Below are 13,793 nucleotides of genomic sequence, written 5' to 3' on the forward strand. Positions count from 1 at the left end.
TCATACTCACACTTAAGAGTATTTGGATGTTTGGCGTACGCACATGTATCCAAGGAGCTCAGACAAAAGCTTGATGCAAGGACCACTCCATGCATTTTCATTGGCTATGGAGATGAAGAATTTGGATACAGACTATGGGATCCAAAGGAGAAAAAGGTGATCAGAAGCAGGGACATTGTGTTCCATGAAAGCCAGACAATAGAAGACATTGAAAAACCTACAATGTCTCAGAAGTCAAATGTTGGTGCTCTAAATTCAGATGCAGCACTAAACCCGTTCGATATAGTGACAGAATACATGCCAGAAGCAGAAGCTGAGGAAGAAAGGGGTGTTGAGCAGGGGGAGCCACAACCCACTCCACCAGATGTTCTAGGATCATCACAAGGCCCAGATGATGGTGAATCTTCTCAGACTATTCCAGAAGTTAGTAGGTCTGAACGAGGACGGATTCCATCTAGAAGATATACAGAATCCGAGTACCTTCTGCTTACTGAAGATGGAGAACCAGAGAGTTTCCAAGAAGCACTATCTCATAAGGACAAAGAAACATGGTTGTCAGCAATGCAAGATGAGATGGAATCTCTGCAGAAGAATCACACTTATGAGATCGTAGAACTTCCAAAAGGGAAGAAGGCACTAAGAAACAAATGGGTGTTCAGGATGAAGAAAGATGGCAGCGGACTAGTGGTGAAATACAAAGCACGATTGGTAGTCAAAGGATTCCAACAGAAGAAAGGAATTGACTTTGATGAGATATTTTCACCAGTAGTCAAGATGACGTCAATCCGAGTTATACTTGGCTTGGTAGCAAGTATGAACTTGGAGCTTGAACAGATGGACGTGAAGACAGCTTTTCTTCGTGGAGATTTAAAAGAAGAAATCTATATGGAGCAGCCAGAAGGTTTTGAGGTTTCAGGTGATAACCTCGTTTGCAAGCTTAAGAAAAGCTTGTACGGTCTAAAGCAGGCACCAAGGCAGTGGTACAAGAAGTTTGACTCATGCATGGCAAGTCAAGGCTATAAGAAAACTGCTGCAGATGAGTGCATTTACATTCAGAAATTTTCAGACGGGAGTTTCGTTGCTCTTCTACTTTATGTAGACGATATTATGATCGTGGGAAAGGATGCAACGAAGATTAGTCAGTTGAAGAATGAACTCTCTAAGTTTTTGAAATGAAGGACTTAGGACCAGCTCAACAGATTTTGGGAATGCAGATTGTTCGAGACAGAAACAACCAACGGTTATGGTTATCTCAGGAGAAGTACATTGAACGTGTGCTCGAGAGGTTCAACATGAACAACGCCAAACCAGTCAGCATTCCACTTGCCAATCATTTCAAGATGAGCAAGAGTGCATGTCCTTTATCCAAGAAAGAGATCGGGGAAATGTCATCAATACCATATTCTTCAGCTGTTGGAAGTTTGATGTATGCAATGGTATGCACAAGGCCAGATATTGCTCATGCAGTGAGAAAGGTGAGTCGTTTTCTCTCCAACCCTGGGAAGCAGCATTGGGAGGCAGTAAAGTGGATTCTCAGGTATCTAAAGAATACTACTAAATTATGTCTTTGTTACGGGGCAGCTGATCCAATATTGGAGGGCTATACGGATGCAGATATGGCCGAAGATATTGATAGTAGCAAATCTACTTCACGATATATCTACACTTTCGCGGGGGGAGCTGTCTCATGGCAGTCACGACTGCAGAAGTGTGTTGCTTTATCCACAACAGAAGCAGAGTATATTGCTGTCGCTGAAGCTGGGAAAGAAATGTTGTGGCTAAAGCGATATTTTCAAGAACTTAGAATCAAGCAGAAAGAGTACAAGGTACATTGTGACAGTCAAAGTGCTCTCGACTTAAGCAAGAACTCCATGTACCATTCCCGTACAAAGCATATTGATATTCGATATCATTGGATACGTGAAATTATGGATCGACAACTGTTGAGACTAGTTAAGATTCATACGAAGGAGAATCCAGCAGATATGTTGACAAAAGTGGTAACGCGAGAAAAGTTAGAGCTATGCAAAGACATAGCTGGAATGCTTGTTTTGGATATGGCTGGAGGGGAGAATTGAAGAACTCAAATTGGAAATCTCCAGCTACCATCTAGAAGGTCCACGGTAGGTGCAGCTATTGTTGATTCTCCAATGGCTGCCATCGTCCATTCACACCAATTAACATGTGCAGAATATCCTCTATAATTAGAGGCTTCAGCTCGTTGTTTAAATTATCTCATTCCCAGTTGAGGAATCCTAATCCCAAGTAGAGGAGAGCCTTGAGAGTGCTGTGAGATCTGAGAGTTTTTATTTCTTTTTGTAAATTAAATCTATGAATTGAATAGATTGATTTTTCTCTCAAATTAGTTTGATCTTTGATAGTTTAATTCCCAACACGTACGACCCTTGGTTTCCAGGAAGATGCATGCTCTCAGCCAAGAATTCTAACTCAAATTTATTTATAGTTTCGTTTACTTTACTTTAATTTTCGATTATGTTTAGCTTATTTGATATTTTGTTTTTAACTCATGTGATACAAAAATATCAAATTTAAAATGAATTATCCACTTTGAAATTCAAAGGTAACACACCTCCATCTCCCCCAACTCCAAAAAAAAAAAAAATTCTATATTCTATGTTGATCATCTTGTCCTAATTCATACACGTTAAAAACGTATCTTTATAATATTTCTAAACGGAAAAAATATATTTTAAATACTAGTGCAGGAGATTAGGATAAATATTCATGTTGTTATGATAATTTTAAAATAATTCTATAATATTTGATAAATTATAAATTGAACCAAAACTCTTTATAATTATTAAATAGTAAATATTCGGTGTATTTTCATTCACATCTCCTATATTTTGTACATTTGACACAAACAAATTTTTTTAAAACAAATATAAAAATTCAAAAAGGGATATGAATGTCAAATAAAATAAAATTAAAGATAATGAACCCAAATTACCGGTAAATATTCATAGTCAAGTCAAGCCTTTTTTTAATATTTTCAGTATACAACAAAAGACAAACACTTGTACGAGACGATCTCAAGGTCGTATTTTGTAAGACGAATATCTTATTTGAGTCATCCATGAAAAATTATTATTTTTTATGTTAAGAGTATTACTTTTTATTGTGAATCAAAGATAAAAATTCGTGAGACCGTCTCACAAGAGACCTACTCACAACAAAACAAAAACATTCAAATTAAAATCTTCAATACAAAATTACAATTATTTCCTTTTTTTCCATAACTCAACGCAACAACTAAAATGTTATTCATATAGATTTTCTTCACAACTTGATCTTATTTAAATGAACAAACACAAAGTAAAGTCCATCCCTAAACGGCTAAACCCACCCGTACGATAGATATCACACCAAGTTTTCAACCTTCTGACCGACCAAACCCTCAAGATTTTCAACATCCAAATTCACAAAACCTCCTTCTGTCTTGCTCAACACTGCATGAAGAACAACGACAGGAACGGTGGCAGCAATCGTCACGAAAAAGTGAATCCCGGCACGTGTAAGAATCATCTCAACCCCGCATATAACAAACAGAAGAAACAACACGAATCTCCTGTCTAATATCTTGTGAAGCAAAGCAGAACTAGGGAAGGCACGGAGCAAAAGAACATATAGGAACGCTACTTCCGTAGTGGCGACCAGATATACGATCGAGACCTTGCGTTGAGGCACGAGGGTTATGAAGAGAATAGTCCACACGAATATAGCATAATATAAGCTGAATTTTCCTAGGTTCTTTATGATTCTTGCTGCTGCTGATTCTGAAGTTGAGGGGATGTTGAAGGGGAATGAAAAAGTGAAAGTGTAAAAGGTTTTTGCTGAATCTTTCGATTCTTCGCGGTGGTCGTGGGAGGCGGAAGGTGGCGGAGTTGGGGTGGATAGGCGTTGAGTGGTGGTGCCGTAACCTTCCATGGCTGAGTAAATCACTGGAATTTAAATTGGTAGCTTAGAGTTTGTATTAATTTGTGTGTCTTATATAGCATGAGTGCGTACAAATTGTTCCAAGGAAATGCAACTAGTCAAGTCAATGCTTTACTATCGTATGTTGCAAAAACTTGTGTGAGACGGTATCACAGGTCGTATTTGTGAGACGAATCTCTTATTTGAGTTATCAATGAAAAAATATTACTTTTTATATCAAGAGTATTACTTTTTGTTGTGAATATGGATAGGGTTGACCCGTCTCACAGATTAAGATCCGTGAGACGGCCTCACGTAACACCCACTCATTAATTAAATATAACCCTTGTTTTCTATGAAGATCCTCTCTCTGATATGACTACCAAGTCAAATTTTTATTATTTTAGTTAAAAAAAACTATCTCGCAGTAATTTTTTTGTTTATAAATTGTATAAAAAAATCGTAATTAATTAGTATATATTCATAGTCAAGTCTAGATTAGACCTTTTACCAACCTTTCGCGTGGAAGACGCTGGTTTTCAATGACGCGGTATTCAAAACTTCATATAATATATTGAATTTTAACTCAATATCGTGATTTACAAGTTAGTGTATAATTTAAAAAATTATTTAATGTATATCAAAAGATAATGATTACTGATGAGAGACCGAGGATTTCATCTTCATAAAAAAATCTAAATATTATATTATATATTTGCTTATTTTTTTAAGGAATTTTTTTAAAAAAATTTGCAATGGCCAAACAGAAAATTTGAAGACAATTTTATTTAATTAATTAGCTAAAATCCTAGAATTAGTGGAATCGATTTGTTTGATACTAAGAAACTGAGCTACCTAGCAAAGGTTAACTGGACTTAGGGATGTAAATGAATCAAACCGTTTGCGAGCTATTCGAAGTTCGGTTCGATAAAAAGCTTATTTGAGTTCGTTTGTTAATCATTTCAAGCCAAGCTCAAGTTCGATTTTGAGCTCGAAAAATTAATCAAACCAAGCTCAAGCCTAAAGATATTCGGCTCGTGAGCTCGCAAACATGTTTGATAATAGGCTCGCGAGCTCGAGCTCGGTTCGTTTAGGTGGCTCGTAAGCATGAGTTTGACTCACTTGTTGAGTTGACAAATAAAAATATTAGTACTAATGTCAATGAAAGTAATTGAACACAAGACAAATAAAAATATTAGTACTAATGTTATTATGATCCTTGACTAGTTGTTACTGGAGATGATTTTGTAATTCCTGATTTTAATGGATTCTTTGATATCCTTCATACTTTCTCACCAAACTTAGTTGAAGTATTAAAGGGGTGAGATTATTTCATTGTTATTTATATGGTGATATCAATGTATGATGAATATTCTAGATGTATTATTTTAGAATGTTCAATAATATATTGATTTATGTTTTTTAGCTCTTATTTATGTCGTTCTAGTTATTTATGAATGAATTTACATTTTTATGTCTAATTTAAAATTAGTTTATAGATATATTTAATTTTTAACAAGCTCAAACTCGAGCTCAATTTTATGCTTTACGAGCTCGAAAACGAGCCGAACTCAAGCCAGACTTGTTAAACATGCTAAACGAGCTATTAATGAATCAAGTTCGAGTCTGGCTTGATTAACATGCTAAACGAGCTTTTAACGAGCCGAGTTCGGGCTTTTCCCGAGCTTGGTAATTTCAAGACAAACCAAGCTCGAGCTTGACAATAAAAGCTCGAATCGAGCTTGAGCTCGAGCCTCAAACAATTTTAAACGAACCAAGCTCAAGCCTGATACTGTTTGGTTTAGGTTTTGATCATTTACTTTCGTGACTGGACTAAACTAAAACTACTCACAAAAGCCGAATTACTATATTAAAAAATAAATTCATTTATCACTTATATATTACAATTATACGTTTATATCGAATCTATTATGATTGCTAACCAACCAATGTATGTGGTGGACTGAGTCTTGGGATTTCAATATTTTCCTCTAGATAAACACACACGTTTTCCATCTCGGGGGACTATATATATAAAAAGTTTTGATAAATGAATATTCATTGTGAACACATTTGACATTCATTTATTAAATATATAAAACGTTATTTTGACGATACTCACATAGATATTCTGTTGAACTTAGAGTATTTTTGGTCTATTGGGCTTGTTCATTTGAATGGAACATTGGACAAGTATGACCTTGATAAGTAGATGGAAAATGAGAATGTCTCACGTAGGAAAATAATAATAACATTAGTGAGCTTATATTGAGTTACACTTTGTGAAATGATAAAATGGTTAGTCGAGAAACTCTCTCGCCTACGTTGACGTAGGGGGTAGGGTGCATCATGGGCCCGATTTGCCTGCCGATCAAGACAAAATTGTGCCCATCAAGGTTCAACATGGCTTTTGCTATTTTTATTTTCGAAAATTCAATTTTGGATGACCTTTCATCCGTCTAACTCTCTATATGACATTCAATTTTGGATGACTTTTCATCTGTCTAACTCTCTATATAACCTGCCTGTTGGTGCTCTTGCTAAATTAATTGTGATGCTCCAGCTAACCAACTTTTGGCCTTTCGGACGACCAATTAGTGACGGTCCTTTATGTATTTTCCTCAATAAATTGATAAAATTTCATTTTTGACTTATTATTATTTAAAAATGTATTCATTTGTTATTTATAAATTAAGCTATAAAACTAAGAGTACGTCTCTGAGATGGATCGACTAAATTCCATGTAAGATGGATCAATCAAGTTTATATAAAGTCCACAGCCCAAGTCATATATCCGAGCATCGACTCTATTATAGCCATGGCTTCATCCACCGAACAAGAATTATTTGCTGACTACAAAGCGAAGTTCGAACGCTTCCCGCGCTCCCAATTCTGCTGGAGCTCCAAAGTTGCTTCCAGAATCGGGGAAAAGATGGCCACCCGCCTCAAAGAAGTCGGGGTCTTGAGCGTCCAAATTGATGCGCAAGAGGAGTTGTCGAGGCCAATTCATTATCGGAAAATGGCACGACCATTTTTTGAAAGCGTAAAGTTTGGTGGGATATCCGTCGCCGATGCCGAGGATTTGATATTTCTGGGTTGATGATGATTATCTGATAAAGCCATTTTCAGGTATATGTGCTAATCAACTGTCTTTGTATTTTTTTTCTCTTCATTTTGTTCAGTTTAAAATGCTAAAGAATCAATCTTTATTTACGAATTGAGGGGGTTATCGATTGCGATCATTAAAATTGTTATCCCTTGAACTTGTGGATCATTCTTTTGAACCACAGGATATGTGGGTCGTGAGCCTCGTGAGTCGTGACGTAGATTTTTCTTTGTTATCTTTTTCTATTACAAATTTGGATGAGATATGCTAGGAGATTGGTTTCAAATCTAGCTTTTACGCAATATACAATGCAGATTTTGCTAATTTTGATTGGTTTCTCCACCATCTTGAAATAATGGCGGCTGAAAAATTTCCTGATAAGAATAATGTGGCCAGTAGCTGTCCACTATTGGTAACAATAATCAAGAATTTGATTCAGTATGCTACAATTTAGTTGGTTTGTCTTGGGGAAACATTGCCTTGAGAATTTTTGAACTTTAAGCTTAATGCCCGGTGGAGTGGTAAAAGATTAATGGTCATTTGGATTGGAAAATCGCCTCTGGAACATCAAACTTCTTAGTTACGAATAGTGTTTGTGGATAAGTTATATTTCTAGCTATTTGTTTGGATGGTTTTATCTTCGAAGTTAATAAATAATAGAGCAATCCTATCTACAATTTATATCGAGCTCCACATAAACCAGATTGATCGAGAAGTGAGATAACTTATGCATAAAAAAGTTTATTTTTTATTGATGATATCATTCAGCCATCCCCAAAGAGGGAGATAAGTTTTATATTATACAGAAACAAAATTTATCTGGGCCATTTATCAAACACAATACCAAAACAGTACTGATAGGCGGCGTACCCAGGAATAGGTATGACGGGGCAAAATGGTTTCGTGAGGGGTGACTCAATGCATTCGAAGGATGTGAAACTAGTCCATGGGAAAAATGTACTCATTAATTTTACATATTTGCCATTTAATACTGGTTCACACTTCATACCTTCTAAACTGCTATTTCTTGAAAGTGCCGTGACTATTTAAATGTTAAAAATTTGAGCATGAGCTCGATTGAGATTAAAGTCTAAGAGATATCTTGGTTTTCATTTGACATGGATATGCAGGAGCAGTAAATGTTTTCATGCCACGAGACGAGTATGGATTCTCATTGTTATTTTTGTTTCGCTTTTGCTATTGTCTTCATCATCCATCTTGTGAGGTTTTTTTTTTCATTTCAAAACTTGTTTGGTGAAATTTATCTTTGTTTACCTTTTATTTTGCTGATGCAGGTCGGATGTGTGCAAAATCTTTTTTGCTGGCCAAAATACAATATTTGGTCCCCAGACGGGTCGATGTATCATTCAAGATTTTGCTACAGATAGACCTCAATAACTAGAGGAGCTGATATTTCCTTGTACCTCGAGTTTATTTGTTTTCTCAGTCCGTTTTTTTAAGAACAGATCAAGTTGATGTGAGAAGATGGATCATATTCAGGACTGAAACTGGAATAGACACCAAAGAACTTGTAGATTTCAAAAAACGGCTGGAAAATGGTAGTTGTGTTTTATTCCAATTAGCATAGGGTTCAGATATGTAGTGTAATCTTTGTAAGTTCAAAGACTCGTTTATCTTCAAATCATAGGGTAGCGCCTTGCTTATTCTTGGTTCTTTATGTTTAAAACTGCAGGGAGAGGGCGATGGAGAGGTCGCGCCAAGTCACTCAAGAGACGTTGCCTTGTTGGCTCTTGTGTAGTTAATTTTAAAGCCCTATAGCTTTCTTTGACTCTTAATTTTTTATATCCTTTTACATCCTTAAATCCGAAAATTATGTCGAATGAGAGAATTGATCTTAAAATCTCAAACTTTAATTGTGGTTACATTCATCAATTTTATATATACTCATAACTAATCCATTCCATTGGTGCAACTCATCCACCTGCATACAAATTTCAACTGTATGTCAATTTCTTTCATCATTTCTTCAAATCTCTGAACAAGATTTAATGGGTACGGGGGCATACGAGGAAAAGCGAAACTGGCATGCATGCTTTCTTACCAAATCAGCTGGAGTTACTGTTATGCGCCAGATGCTCATCAAAATTCTCCAGTAGAAAAATCCAAGCACAAAAATTGGGAATCCTTGATGACATTCTGACTGAAAAAAGGAATGTTGACTCAGTGGAGATGCATCCCTACTCCACAAATGCAGGGGCACATTTCCTAATTTCTAAAAACTAATTTGTTCGAGGACAAAAACTTGTGTGAGACGGCCTCACGAGTCGTATTTTATGAGACGGATCACTTATTTGGGTCATCAATGAAAAAATATTATTATTTATGTTAATAATATTAATTTTTATTGTGAATATGGGTAGGGTTGACCCGTCTCACGGATAAAGATTCGTGAGACCGTCTCACAAGACACCTACTCTTTGTTGAGATAGTTTAAAGAAAAAGGAAACAAGAAAGAAGGAGCAAATAAAAAGGGAACGTTAACATAAGCTATGTCACAACCACTTACACATGTATGAATAATAATAATAATAAAAAATCTAGAACATGTCTAATGTACATAGTATGTGTTGTATATATACAAGGGATCGAGTTCATTTAAAATGAGGCGAAACAATCTTGTTCTAGGGAATTCGAATCGTCGCAAGGCGAGTGGTTGTGCCGGCCTTCGTAGGTTGTTATCACCATCCGACAGTCCTCCGATAGTCGCTCGACCCTCTTCTTGACTCGACAGTTGCTGTGAGTACATCGATAATAACTTCTACATAATAAAATTTGATAAACCATGTCTAAGAATGATATACATACATATTATAACAGAAGGAAAATTTAAATACCGCATTTTACTCTAAATTTGTTTTCAAGACTTTTAAGGTGAATGAGTATGAAATATAAGTGCACAGCATGTCTAGCAACTATACAGGCCATCGAAGAGCGAGTAGGGAGTAGGAACATAGGCTGCACTTACTTTTATTTAAAGGAAACTATAATTTTAGTTCTATCCCAACTGTGACGTAACGATGAAACTCTTCAAATACGAAGTTATTTGGCCCAAGGACTCAACATTTCCTTCTTCTCTTCAGCATGAGACAGAAACCATGACATTTTCTTAGACTGATTGTACAACCAAGCATTATTATATTCAAAATTAAACTGGTAGTACAGTAGAAATGGTAAAGGGATAGTTTCCGGCTATGTAATATCCTCTATAAAGAAAAACAAATATATTAAATAAGATTGACCGGATAATAATAAAAAGTTTTTTTCCCAAAATAATTATGTTAATAAATTTTTCCTTTGATAATAAGTTAAATTTACGGCCATTATTCCATTTAGCTTCATGTGATGTAAATGTAAATTGTAGGGGATGGTTCATTCAATGTTTTTTTATCTGTATGTGTGGTTGTTCATTTTGATTTTAAAAGTGTTGTTTTTTACATAAAAAAATTTATTTTGTTCTCTTGAATTTACTTCTACTCTATTTTAATTCATCTAAATCTTCATCAATTTGCATATATGAAACAGTATAGTCTTAATTTCCACATATATATATATACATACATATATATATATATATATATAGATTTTGGGCAATATTAAGTTAGTGTGCACCTTGGATGAAGGCTGTTCTTAACAACTTTCTGCCCATATTTCCTCCATTTGTAACCATCATCAAGAACATCTATGTCACTCCTTGTCTGAAAACAAAATCTTGGCTCCCTTAGCTTTCTCCTCACTTTGACTTTGTTCTTATCTGATGAACCATTCCTCCACCTGCGAAATGTATTATACATCAATCCGTGTTTTTATATACGCGACTCCGATTCCGGCTATTTTATTTAATAATTTTTTTTATAGAATTGTAAAAAATTAGATCGATCAAGATTCGATATCCAACATTGTAAACATCAAACACTTAGTGTACAGAGATGTGTGTGTGTGTGTCTCTCTCTCTCTATATCTATATCTATATCTATATCTATATATATATAGTGGAAGCAGCACTTGTCCTTCTCAGATTTCACTAAAGATATATATTCATCACATTAAAATGGCAGGCATTTATCATTGAAACAGAAAGACATTCTTTTTGTGGGATTTCTACGATATATTAAGATATTTCATTAAAAATATAAAAACATATCAATCCCTTAAAATCACACTAATTCTCTGTTAGTTCTATCCGACCCCGATATTTTAACATATTTTTTCATGTGAAAGAAGAAAAAAGAAACAGGAGAATCCATTAGGATTAGTCTTTCAGACTCAAAATTCTCTATTTCCAAACATTAATGTTATATAAGTCATACTTCGTTTTTTTTTTTTGCAATTTAACGCCACTTCTCTTGGATTTTTTTAGATAAACCAATACAGTAAAAATGTAAATGATAAACCTGGCTATTATTCAGACATGTGGCATCAAATTCAATGTTTTGAGATATTATATTTTGTTAGGTTTGAGAATCTTAACTTTACAAACATCCCAACCGTATATACTGGCCAGATCTTGATGAAAATATCTGTAGGGTTTCATTGTAAGTCAGTCAAGAATATGTATGTACGTACGTGGGTCAGATCCCTCTTGATCCAGTGAAAAAAAATATGAACGCACGATCGATAATTGGTTTGATGATAAGATAAAATCCTAGATCGTGCGCTTAAATAGTAAGAGGCTATGCCCGAGTTAAACTAGAAGATGGAAGTCTTTTTTTCGTAAAAAAGCTAAACCAATTTCATGGAATAACAAGGAAAAAGAGAAGGGATTCAAGAAAATATCAAGATACCATGAATTGCCACCTTCATTGTTGTTTGCACTGCAATTTTGATCGTTTACTGACTTGGGATCCAGAGCTCCTATCTGTAATATAGATTTTATCCATCTAGTAAATTTTCTCCATTTAGTAAAATTTCTAGAAGAAAACATTTTTTTTATTAAAAAAGAACAAAGATCTTGGACTTGAAGCAATCAGTAATTTAAAAGTAATGACAGCAATTTGAAACCTAAAAGTGTACCCAAGATTTCCAAAGCGAAATGAGTACAGAAACCCAACTACCTGATCGTTATTCCATGAGGGTCTGTGGACGAGCTCTGTATGATTGAACCTTAAGGAACAAGTATTGCTTGCAGCAGCCGCGGCTAACTTGGCGGAGCTGTCGCCGTTTATGGGAGACTGCAGCGATGTCGACGGAGGCGTCAAAAAGCTCACGACTTGATTATGATCTTCAAACTGTACAAACCCCATTTCTTGATGAGGCGCAGAAAAGGAAACTTGTAGCTGATCGTAAATGGGAGGCAGCAGCCCTCTTTCTCCTTCCATTATTTGGATCTTTTTCTTAGCTTTTTTCAAAGGACATATTGATGATGAATTGATGAGAAAACATCTTGCTCTGCAGCTCTTATTTTCTTTATTTTCCCTGCTGTATTTTGCTAGTGGATTGTGGGATACTATTGCATATTCTCAGTACAAATGTGTGGGGCGTAATACTTATACTCGTGCCTCTTCGATGGGGTGGTGTCTTTTGTTTTCTTTTCGTCAACTTAAACTCTCCATGGAATATTGTGCAGTGGATTTTCAGATAATTTCTAATCTCTTGTGTTTTCTTCAGTGGTATATATGTTTGGATTGATCATTTTCAGCCTATATTGTAGGATCGCGAAACCATAGCCAGCGATATTAATGTTATAACTCAGTTGATACAATTATTGTATCTAACATATGTATATCTTTTGTGTAGTAATCGAGAATAAAATCTAAAAATCACGTTTTTTTTTTAGATTTTGACATTTCATACGGGTTTTCTTCTATTATTTTTTTTTAAAAATTTTACCCCCTATTAATAAAGAAATATCTTATTTAGAAAATTTAGACCACATATATACATCATGATTTTCTACTATACAAAGCCAAACATAGATATAGCCTATTTATATTATAATTTATTAATTATTATATATAGTCGCAAACGTTCGGGTGTGTGAAATGGGTCAACGGGAATGGCCGAGTGGGCAAACGAGCGACGTTTGAAAATTTAATTAGCTTATATTGACAATATATAATTAAGCAGCGAGTAGGTCTTTTATGAGATGATCTCACGAATCTTTATCTGTGAGACAGGTCAACTCTACCGATATTCACAATAATAAAAAGTAATACTCTTAGCATAAAAAATAATACTTTTTATGGATGACCCAAATAAGAGATCCGTTACACAAAATATGACTCGTGAGACCGTCTCACACGAGTTTTTGTCTTAAGTAGCATACCTTCGAATCAAAACATAAAAACCATCTATTTGAATTTCTGGAAGAAAAAAAATTTGCATGAGTTCGAAATTAGAACTTCTCAACTTCCGTTAATTAATTGGGTTGATAAGATTAATTGTAATATATATTATTATTAAAATATTTGAATTGGATATAGAATAACATTGAATAAATAATAATATTTCGATAATGCAAATTTCCTTGTGCAACATGATACTCTAAGCGTATATTTAAAATAAAAGAAATAAATATTGAGTAGGTCTCTTGTGAGACGGTTTCACGAATCTTTATATGTGAGACAGCTCAACCCTATCGATATTCACAATAAAAAGTAATACTCTTAGCATAAAAAGTAACATTTTTTCATGGCTTGACTCAAATAGAGACTCGTATCACAAAATATAACTCGTGAGACCGTCTCACACATGTTTTTGTCATAAATATTTAGGGGATGATATATTTAACATA

The 13,793-nt window shown here is 34.8% G+C and overlaps 1 protein-coding gene and 1 long non-coding RNA gene across 2 annotated transcripts; one reads left to right on the top strand and one right to left on the bottom strand.

Annotated features, from left to right (window-relative positions):
- The first annotated feature begins 6,661 nt into the window (after window positions 1-6,661).
- LOC142519294 (uncharacterized) lies at window positions 6,662-9,041 on the top strand. The gene is made up of 3 exons (XR_012813750.1): window positions 6,662-7,065; window positions 8,173-8,203; window positions 8,338-9,041. It is a non-coding gene; the product is annotated as an uncharacterized LOC142519294 (long non-coding RNA).
- A 512-nt stretch (window positions 9,042-9,553) lies between these two features.
- LOC142519292 (putative WRKY transcription factor 12) lies at window positions 9,554-12,627 on the bottom strand. The gene is made up of 4 exons (XM_075622263.1): window positions 12,115-12,627; window positions 11,845-11,918; window positions 10,673-10,834; window positions 9,554-9,821 (listed from the first exon to the last, which is right to left on the bottom strand). The coding sequence occupies exons 1-4, from the start codon at window positions 12,376-12,378 to the stop codon at window positions 9,659-9,661; spliced, it is 663 nt and encodes a 220-aa protein (XP_075478378.1). The 5' UTR covers window positions 12,379-12,627; the 3' UTR covers window positions 9,554-9,658.
- Between the last annotated feature and the right edge of the window lie 1,166 nt (window positions 12,628-13,793).

The sequence above is a fragment of the Primulina tabacum genome, chromosome 11, assembly GCF_025594145.1.
Source record: "Primulina tabacum isolate GXHZ01 chromosome 11, ASM2559414v2, whole genome shotgun sequence".
Taxonomy (NCBI): domain Eukaryota; kingdom Viridiplantae; phylum Streptophyta; class Magnoliopsida; order Lamiales; family Gesneriaceae; genus Primulina; species Primulina tabacum.